At 44.3% G+C, this 19,617-nt stretch overlaps 1 protein-coding gene across 1 annotated transcript in view; it reads left to right on the plus strand.

The window, feature by feature from the left end:
• Positions 1-19,617, plus strand: part of PLCH2 (phospholipase C eta 2) — a 110,708-nt gene that overhangs the window by 56,933 nt on the left and 34,158 nt on the right. The window contains exons 10-12 of the mRNA XM_065421346.1: positions 1,187-1,294; positions 5,178-5,336; positions 18,431-18,523. Of these exons, the coding sequence (XP_065277418.1) occupies positions 1,187-1,294; positions 5,178-5,336; positions 18,431-18,523 (360 nt within the window). The remainder of the gene's footprint in view (positions 1-1,186; positions 1,295-5,177; positions 5,337-18,430; positions 18,524-19,617) is intronic.

Consider the following 19,617-nt stretch of genomic DNA (forward strand, 5'->3'; position numbering starts at 1 on the left):
CTGTGTTTCTGGTGGTGTGAATATTTTCTTACTAGGTCAAAGAGTTTCTGCTGGGGCTGTACAGATTAATTGGTTTAATTGTACGTGCTGAGTTTGCTTTTGTGCTGGCAAATATCGGTGACTGCCCTTTCGGATGAAATGAAATCTCTTTCCTGTGTGGACTGAATGGACAGGGCAGCTGGAGACTCAGCTGTTTAAATAATATCACCAGCTCCTGTTCTTCCTTTTGCTGCAATTTCAGCTACTGCAAATGGTGATCGGCATCCGTCGAGGAGATTTAAGCCCCCATTAAATCCTGCCCTTCAGCAGCAGTGATGGCTCTTAGTCCAGAAGGCTCTGAAAGGTTCCATGATTCTACCCTTTCTTGAAAAAGCTCCAAGTCACTTTCAGACTTTCAAACATCTGTCCAGGTCACTGCCTGAAGCTGTAATTCAGGCTCATTCCCCTCTGCCACCCTTTGCTCTGTGAGTTGGGGCACACATAGAAGAATACTATGAAATCTGGAGTCCCCACTCTGGCTTGAGGTGGTTCATAGCAGCTACTGTGAGGGACAGTAGCAGCTAGGTTTGGAGGAAAGAGAGGGAGATGGGCAGCAATGGAAGGGAAGGTATCTCCTTTGGGCAGGCAGGATAGATTGGCAGTACCCTTTTCCTAGGTGTATATGTAATGTGAGAAGGAAGCTAGGCTTTTCCAAGCCATGTCCACTCACCAATGAAGGATTCTGTCCCCTTTTCGGTCTGAGATTCCACGGCCAGACCTTGAGAACTGCTCATCGTGCATGAGCTCCCATTGAGAACCTCTGGAGTGGCTGGACACTGAACTCTTCTGAAAATCTGGCCCCTAGCAGCAGCTTTCCTCATAACCATTTCCTTCCTGACTAGGTTTCTTGCATTAGTTCAGTCCACCTTGGGGTTACCCAAGGCAAGAATTATAGCAAAAGGACCAAGGAGGTGAAACGCTTTCTTCCCTACAATATGGACTAAAGGAGAGTCCTTTCTTGTTCTTGAGCGGGTCACTTGACAACCTTAAACTTAATTGAACCCATGATATATGGACTCCACAGACCCCAGAAAACCTGTCTGGACTCCCAGTCCTTCTCATGTCTCCAGTTGCACATTATCATTTTTCCTCTCATCGTACCAAGAGATGCATGTTGACCTGCCTGTCTAATCCTTTTGTTTTCCAGGGCAAGAAACTTCCTGCCACCATTAGTGATGATGCAGAGGAAGGGGAAGTGTCTGATGAGGACAGTGCTGATGAGATTGATGATGACTGCAAACTAATGAATGGAGATGTAAGTAAAATGGATACATGAGTACAAATGTATGTTGACCTGTTCCACTGCGGTGGGATGAATGCTGACTTCATATGGGGTCTGGAATGTGAAAGTAGGTTCAGGCAGATAGGGTTCTCAAACTTTGTGAGACTTTTTTTTAAGGAGTGTGTGTGTGTGTGTGTGTGTGTGTGTGTGTGTGTGTGTGTGTGTGTGTGTGTGTATGTAATAGAGCTGACCTGAGGGTGACAAATCTGTTTCATGGCAACTTTTCAAGGCTAGGCTTCAAAATATGGTTGACCTGCATTGAATTTGGGAGGAAAACTAAACTTTCAAACATTTTTCACAAAAATAGAATTGTCTAAATGTCTGTCTTAGTATCAAAACCTGAGGTTTTCAGTTCAGGCAGAGGTACCTCAGGGAGTGGGTGGGTGGCCTCATTGTGAGGGCACTGGCCTGGCATGGCATGTGGGAAACTCCGGTTCACGTCCCTCCTATGTCTGACTCAAAACAGAGCGGTTCATCCCAGATGACTCTGACTCAGGCAGAGCAGGAACTTGAAGTTGGCTCGTCCATGCTATAGAGTTAAGAGAGTCTCACTCTTTGTCAAAAACATTGTGACACAGTCTGCAGCCAAACAAAATGGTTTGGCTTTGACAAAACTGCACATTTTGGGGAAATTTTATTTTGTCAAAAATGTTCTGACCAGCTCTAGTATCAAATGTTCCAGATAGGGACAGACCTGGTTTATTTTTCTTTCTTCCCTGCAGAGGTGCTGAGCACTTACAGCTCCAGTCACCTTCATCTGGAGTTGGGGGCGCTCAGTTTTCTGCAGATCAGGCCCACGAGGGTGGGGTCTCCGTGTGTATGTGAGAGAGAGAGATGTGCAATGCATGTCTATGATCTGATTTTCAGAAATGCTGCACAACTTAATCTCCCATTGAAGTCTTTTGAGAGCTGCAAGTGTGAGAACCTCTGAAAAATCAATCCATAAATATACATTACATGTATTGGGGTGTATATATGAAATGTAACAAAGATACCCTGTGGAGGGGGTGGGAGAGAGCCATACCTATGTGTGTGTGTCTATATATATATATATATATATAATAATTTCATTGCAACTCTTAAACTTGACACTCCATGTGTCAGAGAATAGTCTGCAAAAAAGAACTGCAGCTGCTTAATCAATGGTAAATGACAGTGGGTAACAGCAGTCCAGTTGCTTTTTTTTCTAACTTTCGTGTGTGTGTGTGTGTGTGTGTGTGTGTGTGTGTGTGTGTGTGTGTGTGTGTGTGTGTGTGTGTGTGTAAGATAAAAATGTCACCTTGCAGGTTGTTTGGTACCTTGGTGGGTTGCATTGTGGAGTATTCTTCCAAAAAATTGAGTCCCCTTTCAATGCTTCCCATCCCATCTCAAACTGGCCTTCTCTGGAGAATAATTTCCCCAGCTTCAGTGGTCCTTTTATTGAGCACTTTTTGACATGCTGAATGCTGTGCTTAGTTGGCTTTAACTGTACAAAAGTGTTAAAAGGAAAATAAGCTGTTCATTTCTGCTTACTTCAGCCTGAAAACACCTTATTCATTCGTCCCTTTTTAGAAGTAAAATTCTTCTGACACTTAATCTTCTGGCATGCAGTGAGGATGGCATTGCAACTTATGGAAACTTAATATAAAAGGGACAGCAGAAACCTTTAATAACATTAAACAAAATTGCCTTGGACGTGTGTCACATTTGCGGCCCTTTATTTTTGTCCTTTAGACTATTTCCTTCTCTCCTATTATGGGTGCAATTGTTTTGTTTTAGGACTAGAAGAGAAACTTCTCCTTAGAGCTGTGCTAGCATGGAAGAGGGGGAGGACCTTGAAATCCATCTTAAGGAGGAGAATTGGTTTTGTTTGGTTATATTTCTACTGTAGCACATTTTAATTTTTTCCCCTTAATCTTGAGATATGCAATGTTTTGACACTTTGCTCCTATGGTTTTTGTCTCTCTCTCTGCCTGGCATTACATCCATTCAAAGTGGAAGGTACTGTACACCTAGGGTGGTGGTAGAGGTTAGCCTGCCGGGCTTTACACTGTGGGATCAGTCCTGTTACCAAGGAATGAACATGTGGAGCAGGGAAGAAAAAATTGTTGGAGGGTATTGAGGTGAAAAGCAAACCAAATTGTACTACAAGTCCCACATTCACATGAACTAGACAATCTGATCCCCCTGCCTTTATGGTTGTGTATACGGAGCAGCTAGAGATACACACGTCTGCAGACTTCAACCCAAACTGAACTGAGCCTTTTTACTGCCATAGGCCAGGTTCATGCAGCTTGTTGTTCTTCTCCCTCATGTTTTCCACCTGCCTTTGTCTTCGTTCCCTGGACTTGCCCCGTAGCAGAAAGCAACAAGGGAGCCAGTTCCACATCCCTGCTGGAACCAGGAAGTGTTTCAAGAGCCTGTTCTCACAGGCTTTCCAGCCTCCTTTATTAGACAGTTCAAGTAAACACTCCCGTTTCTGGATGCTTGGGCAAAAGCAAACTTTTGTGACTCTCCCATTGGTAGCTTTTCTCAAGCCCTCTTTGACACAGCTCTCACGTGAGCGTCTGTCTAAAAGAAGGAAGTTTTCCTTCTTCAAACAGGCAGAGAGAGCAGGAAGCTAGTAAGAGAGACATTCTTCCTTATAAAGAGACTTTCCCTGCTACATCTTAGAGCTGGGCACATTACTTTCCATAAAGCCCCTGTAGGCACTGCTTTGCTTACATCTTTGTCTTCATTAACTAACAATTTGTTTTAATCTGACTTGTGCCAACATCTGGGATTCCAGATTTTCTAGACCCGGCTCACGTTAGAGTGAGGCTTTGGAAAGCATGGGAAATGACAGCTTGTTTCCTGATGGAATTAATCAGGACATTCTAAGGCCCGTTAAGCAAATACAATCTGTGAGGGTGGTGGGTTGTTGTTGTTGTTGTTTAAACCTTCCAAAGATCTGAAGTTGGGAGTTGCTCCATGTAAACTGCATGGCTAGAAAAGAGAACCGTGTTTCCATCTCTGTTCCCCCCACACCGCTCCTCACCTCAGTCGTTCAACAGCCTGAATGGAAGAAGGGAGCAGGAACATGCAATAAATGCTGCCTTTTAACTGTGGAAGGCCTGATTCTCCAGCTGCTCCCATTCCAATTGAATCCTGCAGGCACTGTGGCTGCAGACACAAGCTCTTCCATAGCAAATAGTTGATGGTTTTGAGCTCTTTATATTCCCTCAGACTTGATGTGCAATAGAAATGCCATGTTTTATTCAGCCTTTGTGGGTGTGCAAAACTTGAACCGCCTTGAGAATGGCAAAGCGCAGTCACTGTCGTGAAATAGATCAGACTTTTTGGAAATGAATACTACAGAATGGAGCCTGCACTAGTCAGGTCTCCAAGGAATCACCTCAATACCAGCTGTTCCCAGGTAGCACATCAATGGCTTGGTAACAAAGCCCATGCCACATGAACAGCCTTGCTGACAAGCGATTTTGGTTCCATTCAACCAGAAGTTTTATTTATTTATTTATTTATTTATTTATTTATTTTGCAAAATGTTTAACTTTCATTCCATTGTGGCTTCAGGTTAGGGCTTCACATGCCTACATATCTGCTGTGAAGCCCAACACTGGGCACTCTTATAATTGCAGATAACTGACAATGTTACTGTATTTCACAGTGTACAAACTAAGAGGCGGCTGGACTATTAGCATGGGGAGCAGTAGTTAATAATAGTCCATTAGAGTGAAGCCTCAGTCCATTTCTTTTGCCTCATTGTCTTCTTTTTTCCCCCCCTTAATGTACTGTTTTAGTTTGTGTTGCCTCTTGTTGGAGAAATGAAGATTTCACACCACTGTGCCCTCAATTAATGACCGTATTTCATTGATAGGCTTCCACCAATCGGAAGCGAGTAGAGAATATAGCAAAGAAGAAACTTGACTCGCTGATAAAGGAATCCAAAATCCGTGACTGTGAAGATCCAAACAATTTTACAGTCGCCACTCTGCCACCATCTGGGAAACTCAGCCAAAAGTCGGACATCAAGAAGGTGAAAATCTTTTGTCTTTCTCAACCCATAACAGAGTTGACTTTTCATTTTTCTCTCTCTTCCCCTGATGTACATTAGTATAATAAATATTAAGAATAATAAAGATCTACATTTCCAGAGCTGCATGCTTAAAGGTAGGCTTCTAAACACACAGACTCCCAAATTGAACTGACTTGGCTTACGGGTGCTGAGCACCTGCAACTCTCATGACACCCATGGGATTGGAGCATGCACAACCCCTTTATTAAATTAGGTCTCTTCTATTTGGGTGCTTGGATGTGGATTTAGAAGCCTAACTTCAGGCCCTCAGCTCTGCCCTCTTTCCCTTTTTTGGCTTAATCAGTGTGTCTTGTTCTTTCCTTTTAAAAACCAATAGTCTTTTAGCCTGAAGAAGGTGTGTTACTGTAATAACCAGTATGACTTTTGATTTGAGTGCATTCCTGTGAGTTAATCTCAACTTATAAATCATGAAACTTTTTTTTTAAAAAGTATAGATTACTGTGATTGATATTTTTCCTTATTAAAAATGCTGGCTGCATGGGAGCCCTGACTGCCCATTTGAATATTAATTTTGCGGAATTATAGTTCTGTGGTGCTTTCTGCAGCAGACAAGACCACAAAAAGGCTAATAATATCCCAGCTGTTGACGCCAAGTCCCACTGGAATCCCTTGTTTCTTCTCTGAGTGTGCGCTGCAGTGGCCGCTGTGTGCATGGGAGATCTCCTTGCTGGCAATGTAACAAATTTGTGCCTCGTGTTGAATACGCTGTGTTGAACTTCACCATATGCAATAGCTAAATATAGACTGAGTCGCTCTTTGTGTATGCAAAGACATCTCATCATGGGAATTTAAAGAATCAGCAGCTAAAGCCTGCTGTTTGAAATCCATGGCAAAACTCCAGTTCTAGTTTGACTTCAGTGAGGGGGAATAATAAACCATATTAATTAACAATGATTGAACCCCCACCATCCCAAAAACTGTGGCAAATAAGGCCTTTTAAAAAAAATCCCCCCTTTTAAAAAAAATCAGCTGCTGGTCTCAAAGCTCTTGGGATCAGAAATTGGAAAGAAACCATATTGGGATCCTCAAGCATTCAAAAATCAGGTGTTGGCCCTTCTCCCCCACCCCAAGTTATGCATTTTTTAAATACTTTTGAGTTTCTTTTTATTTGCCTTCTGGTTTTGAGCCTTTATGATTCACATTATCCAGCTTCTCTCTGCAAACATGAGATCTAAAAACTTAACTTTTATTAATGAAGGTGTAGATTCTCGTCTAATCACATGACTCCAGGAGCTGGGCCTTTACAGACAGACTTGCAATAACATGTCAGGAGTTGGCAACACCTAGGAGTTCTAGAGAGCCAGCTTTCTTGGGAGATTTCTATTAATTATTGTTCTGGTGTCCTTAATCATGCAATTAAGTTGCATGGAAATCACTGTGATTTACTCCTCTGATTGACCCTAACCTAATTAACTCTAGGGGTGCTTGTGAAATTGGGAGAAGTAAAAACTTCAGTGAATCTCTTTTCTGATTGGCTCCAGTTAATGTCACGGAAGTAGCCAGGCTCTTAGGAGTGAGTCATCAGGAAAGCCTGTAATATTTCCATCCTGCATGTCCTTCCATATGCCCATGAAGGACCTATCTGCAGTAGATTGAGAGTTTGTTATAATTGGCAGCTATCATTCCCAAAACAGCCTCTCTGTCTGTCTCTCTCTACCCCACAGCCCCTTGGTCTCTTGCATGCAAGCTTCCAGTACATAGGAGGTGATTGGGAAGTAAGTAGGTGGAAGAGTGGGAAATTACAGGCCTGGGATGGCATTGGAGGTCTGTCAAAACTGAAGCTCTGCAATCTATCTTCAACTGCATCATGTTGCAAAGTAGACAGGTCAGAGCCTGTCCTGCCCGGCTCTAAGCTATACCCCCACCTGAGCAAGTGAGCTCAGGTAAGCCCGGTTTTATGGGTTGTGTGTGTGTGTGTGGACAGTAGTGGGATTGGGCTAAAACTGAGGTGACAGCCTGGGGCTAAGCCTGTAGTGCAGCCAGCACACACCTGGCTGAACTGCCAAATGCAGGGCGAGTGGAGGTGGCTGGTTCTATTAGTGTGAGTTGTATTAGTAGCCGAATACAAGAGATCTGCCAGGCTGTATTTTTAGAGTAACAGCATGCTTTTGTTTGTAAATAGGGACACCCACATGTTGCTTAGTCTTACAGAGCAGCTGAAGCTGCCCGGAGAGCTCTGAAAACCCTTCTATGTAAGGCAGCCCGGTGCTTGTGTCATACTCTGGTATTTCAGTTCCTGGGTGGTTGCTTTCTGCTTTGACGCATGGGGACGTTCTGTTGCAAAGAGCTCCTTTTGTTCCTTAGCAGGCTCTGTCTGTTGACTGCTATAATGATAATACTTTGCCTTCCCTAGTGCTTTCCATCCCGAGATCTCAAAGCCCTTTGCAACCATTAACGAATAAATCTTCACAGCCCACGTGTTACGCTGGTAAATCCCGTCTGCAGTTTGCAGATGGGGAAACGAGGCACAATGCTGACTTGTTCATAGAAACGTCTGGGGCAGAGTCTGAAGCAGAAAGCCAGATCTCCTGGCGCCTGTGCTTCAATCACTTAGCAGAGAAGGCTGCTCTCCATGTGGCTGCACTGTTGGCTGATGCGGAGAAGGCTGCAGTTTCAAACGGAAGAACTGTGACGCGTTTGGAGCAAGAGGGAGCTGGGTTACATGGGATTACTAGGCAGTAATGGCCCTGTTTTCATGTCGGCGTCATAAGGAATAAAAATTGAGGGAAGTTAAATCCCAGGGGGTGATATTTTGATCCTGCTTTCCTATGCTTTGCTTTCCTGTCCTGGAAACAGGATCTCTGCTTCTGGAAGACTTCCTCGATCCAGCTGCTGGGGAGTTCGGTCCAACGTGGACCCCACCGGGAACTGGGTTCTGCATCAGAGCCTGCAGTTGGAGTCAGTCCTATCAGGCGGTTGCTGTGGCAATGACTGCAGCGAAAGTGTCCTATGTCCCAAGTGGAAGAATCTCTAGTCTCGTCCTATTTCACGCCTGCGCCCATCACAGAATTGCCATAGAGCAGGCAGTCCCTGTTTGAGACTGAAATAGCAGGGATCTGGTTGCTCACAATCACTGGGGCAGGAAGAGCCGCAAATCAGCTGCATTGGAGCACGGGACTGGAAAAGCTGAGGGAATGCAGGTGGGGGTCCTAGAGATGTGTAGGGGAAGCATGCGCAGTGCCTGTCCCTTCTGCACTTCACTCAGTACATCCATAGCTGCCGTTCAGCAATGTAAAAGGTGGGGCGACTTGCATAAGGAAAGCACTCTGAGGCTTTATGATCAGTCTTCCCGTCTCTGCCTGAAACCCGGTTCTGTTTCATGTGGTGCCAAGCGCATTGTCACTTGAGTTCTTATGAGCCCCGCCTGTTCAATAATCGTGTCACTGGGCAGAGAGGGTTGTCTGGTTTTGCAAGGGGCATGGAGTACATTTCAGCAGACACAGCACCAGTCTGAGGGGGGTTTAGTTTGTAAGTCCATGTTTTATTATTTGGGAGGCTTTCTATGATGATGGAGTCAGGCGCATAATCACGGTTAATCCTGAATGATGGTGGGGAATCAGTTTTGCCGCGTGGTGCTAATTTAGCTTGGAGCGTAAATGGCACTATTTGGCTTTCCCCTTAATCATAATAAATATTTGTCGGTCCACATCCGCCATCCCCGTTTAGCATGCGGCATCGGATGCTTCAAGTGCAATGAGGCATGCAAAGCCTCTCATTTCCCTGTAATAAACCATTAATATCACTTTTCGGCACACGCACAGCCCTTGCCACTGCACCAGGTAGGAAGCAGGGAATATGTTTCCCTCTGGGCAGAGGAGGGAAGGGGAGAGAGCTATAGAGTTAATTTCATTCAAAAACCCCATTGTTGTTGGAAACTTGTGTTGAGGGCTAGGAGGTGGCAAACTGCTCACAGCCATTTCTGGAAGGGGCTGGGAGAAAGAGGCCGGCCAGGTTGAGTTTTGTTGAAGGGTTGGTATCTGTAAATGGCAGTGCGCATGGCAAGTCCAATCCAGCTTTATAAAAAGGGTATAAATAAAATGTTGCCAGGTTGTCTCATTAAAGAAGAGAGATGAGGAAAGAGCACTGGGTGGGAGCTAACAGCCTGGCCCAGAGCTGGTGAATAATGGAGAAAAATGATTTGCACCAGTAAATGCCGTGCTCCTCTCAGGCTTTGTCTTATGGAAAATAGACGGGGGTGCTGTGTGTGCGCTTTTGGAAGTTGTGCCTGTAGTTTTTATGGATGAGGCTGTTGTGAGCAATCTCTGCCACTTTGCTGGATGGCTGGAGATTTGCTTGTAAAAGGAGGGAGAAGAAAAAATGGTCTCACATTTTGTGTGCTGGTCAGAGCTGTGTTTGCGCTGCTAATGCAGCGGGGAGACATAATGCTTCTAAAGCAACAGTTTTCACCCCCTTTTTTCATTTGCGGACCCCTAAAATTATTGAATGCAGGTGCAGCCCCCTTTAGAAATCTTAGACATAGTCTGTGGCCCCGAGGATGGAAACCACTGTTCTAGAGGGATAGAACAGAGCTGGCCAGATTAGAAAAACTAAGTGTTAGCCCTTTGCCTTGTTGGGAGGAAGGACGATGTCATGGTTAAAGCACTGGAGTGGGACTCAGCAGATCTGGGTTTAGTTCCCACTGCTTCTATGAACTCCCTGTGTGACCTTCAGCAAAGTGACTCATGCTAGGATTTTCCAAGGTGCTGGGTGTCCAGCTCCTTAAAAAATCCCAGCCTTAATTTAAAAAAAAAAAAGGCCCTGCCTCAGTTTCCCTGTCTGTGGAATGGAGATGCGAACAATTCCTTTCTCCCCCTCTTTGTCTTGTCTATTGAGATTGCAAGCTGTTTGAAGCAGAGACTCTCTTGCTATGTGTTTGTACAGCTCCTACACAGTGTGGTCCTGGTCTTGACTGGAACCTGCAGGTGGTATTATAATAGAAACAAGAATAAACATACCCTCTTTCTTCATTCCCATCACCAGCAAAACCACTGTGCAGCTCCTGGCTCTCTTTGGATGGGGATTTGGGGGTGAAGAAGGCAGGGAGAGAGGATGGAGTCAATTAATCTTTTGCGCAAGGATGCCCCGCTGTCCATCTTCAAACAAGTCAATGTCATTTGAGCTGCATCCCATAACAGTTACTACACCAAATGATACCAAGCAGTGTAGTAGAATAGCACTCAAATGGGGGCTCTTCTCCTAAAGAATCCTACTGGAAAGAGCTATTTATGGAAGGCACAATGGACAAATTAATTCATTGCTTTTTGCACCGCTTCAGTCCTATGCATAAAGAGGGGAAGGGGAATTGCCTCTTCTTTGAAGGGCGGCTGCTACTGATGGCCTTGTTCCAGCAAATAATTCAGTCTTGGGATGAGGCGCAGCGCTAGGAACAGTGCAGAAGGGCTCAGCCTGCAGAGATACAGCGGCAGTCATTTAAACATTCAGGCGCTTAGAGGCCTCGGTACTGATTTGCACAAAGGGGATCATGCATTACATAATGCTAAATAACAATAGCCCATAAGCTAGGAACCGCATTCCAGCAGGAGGAAACTTGCAGTGTAAATATTTTGAGTCTGTAGCTTTGCAGGAGGCAGTGGTGCGACGTTCTGCTGCTGCAGCTTCACATCAAATCATTGCAAACCTCTTCTTCCCCTTTCTTGGCAGCAGAAAATAAAGCTGTTCAGATGTGGAGTAATGGCTTTCGGTACCCCTGGGATGGAACATTTAATCCTCTCTGTATCTCCAGTTTTCACTGGATTCGGGGTTGAATATGCTTTTACATATTCAATGCATCCCTGTGTCAGGAAAACTCTGTTCTTGGCAGTGGAGTAAGTCAAGGGAGAGCTGTGCTCCAGGTATAGAACTGGGGTCTGAATCTTGGTTGTCCGAGGGCATCAGTAGGTTCCCTAGGCTGGCTGTGACTCATGGGAGACAGGACCTACAATGCAGACATGGGACGTAGGGAATTGGTTAGAAATTCTGACGGAACATTTTCCATCTGAGAACGCCTCTTCATCAGAAAGTTTGATTTCAGTGAAGTTGTGACCGACCCCAGGCAGGATTTCAGTGGAGCCTTGTCCAGTTTCCTGCCCGCTCGCTTGCCTGGCTTCTCAGCAGCCCACCTGGTGGGATGCCAGGGAGCTGGAAGCCCTGCTCCCAGGATCACAGCTCCTCAGCAGCCTGCACTCTCAGGGCTTCCAGGGTGTGGGGCAGCGTGCCGCACAGACTACCTTGGCTCCAGGGTTCCAATCCCGTTCATGGAGAACGTCTAAAGTTTGGGGGTTTGTCCTGAATCAGAACAAAGCCAAATTTCAAAATATCAAAATCCTCCATGAAACAGAATAATTTCTTTGCCCAGCTCTGACGGGAAGCTTTGGAGAGAGAAGTGAAAGGCTGACGGTATGAAGTGGTGACGAAGGGAGATGTTCCATCACCTTGTCCATTGGTATAATTTATCTATTGTGGCAGCAACTGAACATCAGGTGGAAATTGGTGTTGAATTGACTGTGTCAACCTGAGGCCACTAGCACTGATGAAGCTACAGGATAATCCATCACTGCTAAAGCTGAGCCACTTCTCTTGCTGCAGGAAGTGATTGTTCCTGCCCTGAGACTTTCCAATCTAAATAGACAAGACAGAGAAAGGCAGGATTATTATCCCCATTTACAGATGGGGAAACCGAGGCACAGAGGGATCAAGTGACTTTTTCCTAAGGTCACACAGTGAGTTTGTGACAGATCTAGGAAATGAGCTCAGCTTCATGAGCTGCAATCAAGACCATCCTTCCTCTCTGGGATCCTTTTGATAGAAGGGAGCGAGTTTGAGACTCCCCTCCTCCACCTTTGAAACCTCTCCCTTCCAGATTTAATTTTCATCCTGGGGCCCTTGTCTTGGAGGAAGAAATTTCTAACTGTCCTAAATCTAATTCATGAATGAAGGGAAGGAAATAATTTCTTTCCTCCCACATCTCTGTCCAAGCGTGTGCATGTGAAATGACTTGTTTCATCTGATCTAGGAAACATTGCCATTTTGGTCTAGAAACCCTCGAGGACATGAATAGCAGGTTCCTTACACCCTACTGATGTTGTGGCTTGATCATGCTGACCTTATGGTAAATGGCTTACATGCCTTTTATTTAACATTTTTCACCCCTGTTCATCAGAGGCACTAGGATCTGTATGTAATGCTCGTTTTGCTCCTTTGTTTTAAGGCCACTGAGGTATTCCTGTGCCTCTCTGTATTTCGCTCCCATAAACTTCTCTACTGAGAGATCATGTCTGGCCATTTGGATGCTACAGGCTGGAAACAGCTCTGGGCTGGTCTGTAAGACCCAGGCACACCCTGGTGAGCTACCCCACTGGAAATAAATAGAGGAAGAACTTGCACAGAATCTGGTAGGAATTGCCAAAATGCAAAAATTATCCAGCTAGGGATGAGCAAGGCCGTGCAGATTAACCCAAGTCAGCCCCTCACCTGAAACATGCGCTTCAGTGACCTGTCCTTGTCACCGCTTCTCCTCCTTGCTCTAGGCTGCCCTTTCTACTGCCATTTGGAAATGGAAGTGCTGAAACACTGAGAGAGGCAGGAAAAGGCAGAAATACTTGTAAGAGGCTGTTCTGGTGAATTGTCTGTTATGATCAAGGTACACAGATGGACTCGTTTTAAAGAGGCGAGTTTGTGTTTCCAAAATCAGAAGAATATTGTGTGTGGGGATGGTTAAGCTGTTAAACCCTGGAGCCTCCAGAGTCTGTTGTGGCAGGGAATTCCACAGGCTAGCTCGTAGCACTGGACAGGGAGAGTGTTCCTCTCCCATCAGTTTGAACCTTGCTGCGTCTGCCTGTTGTTGTGTCATGCGGGAGGGTAAATAGAAGCGCCGTCGCTACCTTTTCTGCAGTTCGTTCTCATGTAGAACTCTCTCTCGTGTCCGCAGGGGCCCAAGCACTGGGATAAACATCCAAATGTTCTGGGGACTTCAATCAGAGACGCGCGTGAGCTCGGAACCTGCGGGGTTTGCCTGTCACCCTGCAGTTGTTGATAAACCGTTGTGAGGGGACTCCTGAGCCTTCAGGGCTGTCCACCTCACTCTGTCCTGACTGGTCCTTCTTGTCAAAGCCAAGAGAATTACTCCTTTGAGATTGCGACGGTTCGAGGGGCACACAGAGCTGCCAACTCAGGCTTGAAAGTCTTGCCCTGACATTATGTTGTTGGGGGATTTGAAAACGTTTGACAGACCCTATTTGTAACCTGTGTTCTGTGGACTCCGTGCAATTTCCAAGACCTCTTCCCCGGCATGGAAAAATTCTCCTGATCCTGGAAAGGTCACAATTTGCAGGAGCAGATAGCCTAGATGATGCTCTTACAGAGACTCTGAATACTTGTGGCTAGAGCTGGTGAACCTTTTTTGCAAAAATGCAGATAGGGTGCCACTGGAACACTTAGTAAATTAATGCCGATTCTGCCAAATCGTTTTTGGTCATAAAATCCTGAGAAAAATAGTCTAAAATAATCAAAATGTTTCATTTCAACATTTTCTAAACAAAATGTTTCAATTTTTGGGTTCAAAACAAGTTTTTATGTCAACATTTCTCCTATTTTTGATTTTTTTAAATAAAATTATCTAAAAATGGTTGAAATCCAGATGAAACATTTTGGTTTTGTCAAAACGTTCTTTGACCCAAAATGATTTTTTTTTATTATTATTTTGCTGAAAATTTTGAAAAATGTTCATTTTGGTTCAACCCTAAACTAATTTTTTTAAATTGTTTTTGGAATTGCCAGTGAACCAAAGACTATGATCCAGTTCTATTTGTGGTGGCACCCAAGAACCCCCCGCTGAGCAGAGATAATTAACTTTTTAGTGTGGGCTCTAGAATTTTCAGTTGCTTTTGATTCCAGACTTGACTCCCGGTTCTTGGCTAGGTCAGATCACTATTGATTTGTCAGCTGTCTGCAGTTGTATAACATGGTTAAACAGCCTGTCTCCGTGTGTTCAGTGCACACGAGCATTTATTTTAACAACATCTACACCTGCTCTGACAGATTGTCAGGAATCAACTATTTATAAATAATGCAGTTTTGTAATATGCTTTTGTAAGTTATTAAAGAGATCTTAATAAATATTTTATAACTAGAAATAGCCATTTTTAATATTAAAGAAGAAAACCATTTAACTAGTTCAAACCCCAGATTTGCCGATATATGTAGGATAGATGTTCTCTCTGTTCTAAAAATGCAGTAGCTGTGTATGGAAGAGATGTGATGTCTTGGCTTTTTAGAGACGGGCCGGCTCCAGGCACCAGTGAAAAAAGCAGGTGCTTGGGGCGGCCAATGGGAAGGGGTGGCACGTCCGGGTCTTCAGCGGCAATTCGGCGGCAGATCCCTCAGTCCCTCTCGGAGCGAAGGACCCGCTGCCGAATTGCCGCCGAAGGATGAAGCGGCGCGGTAGAGCTGCTGCCGAAGTGCCACCAATCGCGGCTTTATCTTTTTCTTCCCCCCCCCCCTCCGCTTCGCCATGTGGGGCAGCAAAAAAGCTGGAGCCGGCCCTGTTTAGAGAGGAGAGAGATTCTTGAAAGTTATTGTGGGTCAGACCTAAGAGAGGCTATCCCAGTAATTAAGTGTCAGGGGGTAGCCGTGTTAGTCTGTAGCCACAAAAACAACAAGGAATCTGGTGGCACCTTAAAGACTAACAGATTTATTTGGGCATAAACTTTCGTGGGTATTAATTTGGGCTTGAATAGGGACTGGGAGTGGCTGGCTCACTACAAAAGCAACTTTCCCTCTCCTGGAATTGACACCTCCTCATCAATAATTGGGAGTGGACTACATCCACCCTGATTGAATTGGCCCTGTCAACACTGGTTCTCCACTTGTGAGGTAACTCCCTTCTCTTCATGTGTCAGTATAATAATGCCTGCATCTATAATTTTCACTCCATGCATCTGAAGAAGTGGGTTTTTTACCCACGAAAGCTTATGCCCAAATAAATCTGTTAGTCTTTAAGGTGCCACCGGACTCCTGGTTATCCCAGTAATTGGATACCTTCTTTCTTTGTTTGCAGGGTTGATCCCAGGATATTAAAGACACAAGGTGGTTGAGGTAATATCTTTTATTGGAGCAACTTCTGTTGGTGAAAGGAGACAAGCTTTCAAGCTACACAAGTGGTGTTAATGGGCCACTTCACTGGGAATGGGCCCTTGAAATATGTATTGACTACTTATGCTAAATAATCTGTTCTATCTTGACACCCTGAGTACCTCTCCCAGCCCTGAAGAAGAGCGCTGTGTGGATCAAAAGCTTGTCTCTCTCACCAACAGAAGTTGGTCCAGTAAAAGATATTACCTCACCCACCTAGACCTTCTTTCTTTGACATTTATTTTTTAAAAGTATGGTCTCGTCCCCCCTCACCTCATCCCTCACACTATCAATGGCCGTTCAGTAAGTGGCATAGCTTTCTGTGTGTAGGACCAGTGCCCTCTAGAGGCACGAAGCTTTCTTGGCCTGGAAAACTCTATTGTGTGCTGCATTAAGAGTGAGGATAGTCTAAGCCTCCCTTAGGGAACTGTCCTGTAGAGTTTAATAGAAAATAGCCGTTCTATGGGGGGTTGTGGAACTTTCTAAAGAATTCTCTCCATGCTATAGAACGCTCCAAGCTTACATTTGAAATTTGATATTTATTTTTATAGTTCTAGATCAACCCTATTGGCTTCATCACTACTCAATTCTGTAGGATTTTTCCATACAACTTGGAGCATTTTAGATTTCTTCAGTTGGTTTGCAGGGCACTCCAGGTCTCTTTAGGTTATCCAGCGAAGTTTATCCCCGCTCTGTTTTGGAAAGCTGTTTGGTTGGCATTGTGTTGGATGTGAAAGCACTTTGCTGACCATAGCTGATGGGTCCCTGCCCAATGTAAGTTTTAGGTTTTAACTGGTAAATACCAGTTTTTTTACTAGTGAAATAAAGATGCATCCAAACCAGCAAATGTTGGTTAAATCAAAAGACACCTGAGAATAGTTCCTGCCTGTCGCCATCTTTCTCCTTGTGCTCATCGTGACCCACTACTTGGTTTGCTGCCATGATCATTGCTGCACTAGAGGGACCCCTGAACAGTGGGACTATATGTATCAGGAGCAGCAAAATATGTACTGGAAGTAACAGAATGAAGCGAAGACCAGGCTGTGGCGTGGGGCTCCCAACCTTTACTTAATATAGTGGAGTCCTGTCAAATTTCAGTCATGTGACGTAACATGTAAGGATCAATATGAATGTCCCTAAGGCATATCCTCCCTATTTCAGCCTCAGTGTATTAATGTCCCCTATCTTCATTGGCCAAAGATATGCCAGCAACCCTGCTTATACTATTTAACTGTACTTTTACTTACCTGTGCTGTTTGGTTTCTTTTTGTCTGCACCCAGAGACAGGACAGAGTCTGCTCTCAGGTGCTTATAAATCCAGAGGTACTCCACTGGAGTTGTTCCACTCTTACAACACTCCAAGATTTGCTTCTGACTGTGAATATTAAGAAAATAGAAAGGAAAAGCATGTTCCCCTCTGCTGTAATGTTTTGTCATGGGTCTTTGTTGGTACTTTGCCTTGTTTATGTAAAAGCTATTTATGAAGAAAAACGTCTCTCCTGTTGATGTCCATTTAGAGGTCTCTTTCTGCTTTTTAAGGGTGAGATATTTTTATTAGCAATTTTTATAGTGAATGCTTGATACAGGAGGATAATCTTTCATTGCACATGAATAATGGAGTGTGGCAGTCTTTGGAAATGCAAATTGGAACTATGGAGGAAAAGGTGTTTAGCAATCTACTTTGTTGGATTTTATTAGCTTTCGGTATAAATTGTTTATTAATGACTTCAGCTTCCATAGCTGAATGCACACAGTTAATGATGATGCCAGGTGAGCAGCATTGTCAGAGACACAGAGCTTTTTTTCTGGCTCCAGCACAGAGCAATCGGAGCGTGAAATAGACACAGGTGACTTTTTTTTCTTTCGAGCAAACAGAATTTGTTTTCCATTATAAAGTGCATTTAAAAGTGGGGGCTTTTTTGTGTAAGAAAAAAGTGTCTATTCTGTTATTTCACATGTTTAATTTTATAATAACCGTTATTTATAAAAATGTACTCAGCCCACTGACTAAGCTGTATGAACTTGAAGCACTGCCACTTTAGAGTTTATAATTAGCCACAAAGGGCTTAGGGAAGGTTGTTACATGCAAATTAGAAATGTTCTAGACAGGTTACTTAGCAAGCATCTTGGAACTAAAGCTAAGCTAGGCTTAGAAACAGAACTCTGCTTCCCAAGTCTTGCTAGGGCTTGAGTTCTTGCATACTTTTAAACCTAGCTGTTTTTGTAATGTATCGTGGAGTGTAGTCCAGGTCAGGGCTTGGCAAGTCCCTGTAGGGACTGCACTAGACAGAACAGGCTGTGTTGAGCCAATCAGGGAGACAGGGAACCCCAGGTTCTTGTCTACATCCAGTGGCCTCAGTGAAGAACCTCCCTTTAGAGTCATAAGAAGATTCTTTTCTCTTCCTTACTGTGAGGGATCCTATCATTACACATCCTAGCAAAAATACAGCCACTCAGACAATGAGCAGAATTGTTTGACCTGATCCTGTTAATCCTAAAGAGTAGACAGCTCAGCTATTGTGAGAGAAGTCAATCCCATCGGTGTCTGCCTTGCAAAACAATCAAATATTGGTGCATGACACATAGTTTGTCGCCCAATTTTTGCCACGATGGACAACGTAATGAAGTTACCAGAGACTGGTGCATGAGTACTTTATGTGATTCTTGTGAAAGTGCCCATGGACTGTGACTACGCCAGCAGAAAAGAGCAGTTAATAAGATCATGCTGCTGACTTCAAAGGTCTTGCATTGAACTGGTAGGGGAGATGTTGGTATAAATCTGAGTTATGTTGAGGTTTTAGGATGGATTTTTCAAACTTCTGGATGTATTTCAGTGTGGTTCTCTGCAGCACTGCTGTCCTGTCTGCTATCCTTTCATAGTCTCTCTTGCTCTCTTCTTGCTATAGAACAAACTTGAGGATGAAGTGGAATCTGGGGAAGACTCAAGCACCAACAAACGGTACAGCCGATCACTGATGGGCAGCTTTTCCAAACGCAAGGTTAGTCTCTCAACAGATAACTTCCACTGGGTAGCAGAAGAAGCACTAAGCTCCCAGATATATGTGTAAAAACAACAAGGAGTCTGGTGGCACCTTAAAGACTAACAGATTTATTTGGGCATAAGCTTTCGTGGGTAAAAACCTCACTTCTTCAGATGCATAGAGTGAAAGTTACAGATGCAGGCATTATATACTGACACATGGAGAGCAGGGAGTTACTTCGCAAGTGGAGAACCAGTGTTGACAGGGCCAATTCAGTCAGGGTGGATGTAGTCCACTCCCAATAATAGATGAGGAGGTGTCAATTCCAGGAGAGGTGAGGGGGGGGAAGCGGGGTGTGTGTGTGGAGTGGGGGGGAGTTGGAGAGAGAGAAGGAAGATATAATACACACAAAAACAACAAGGAGTCTGGTGGCACCTTAAAGACTAACAGATTTATTTGGGCATAAGCTTCTTCATCTGAAGAAGTGAGGTTTTTACCCACAAAAGCTTATGCCCAAATAAATCTGTTAGTCTTTAAGGTGCCACCAGACTCCTTGTTGTTTTTGTAGATACAGACTAACATGGCTACCCCCTGATATATAATACACACAGTCTGACAGAGTCCCACTCCAATGGCCAAGCAGGCAGGACGACCAGTCGCCTTTATTCTTAACAACTTGCTTAAGTTCACGTCAAATGCTGACAATCTCAAGCTATCAGATCCAACCTGAAAAGCACTAAAGTTCATTTAAACTCTTGAAGCGCAGTTTATTGCAAAGTGCCTTAGAGTAACAATGGAACAAGAGAATCCTTTTCTCACGCTCTCTCTGATCATAGTAATCATAGTAGCACCAATAATAATTCCCCTTTAGACAGCACCTTTCATGCTAGCATCTCTAGTCCCATTATGAAAGACTCTAACCCCGGGCTGTCTCGTCCACGTGCGCACAGATCAATTCTGGTGTAGTGCAGTCTCTTGGAGTAAAAGGTTACCATTTCCCAGTCCTTGGAGGAAACATGCTCCTTGAAAGAATGAAGCAGAATTGCATGGGGCAGCCTGGGCAGCTGCTCAGATGCTGGTCTGATGGGTGTGGCTTTGAAAGCTAGCTGGCC

This window comes from Emys orbicularis, chromosome 22, assembly GCF_028017835.1.
Source record: "Emys orbicularis isolate rEmyOrb1 chromosome 22, rEmyOrb1.hap1, whole genome shotgun sequence".
NCBI classification, from domain to species: Eukaryota; Metazoa; Chordata; order Testudines; family Emydidae; genus Emys; species Emys orbicularis.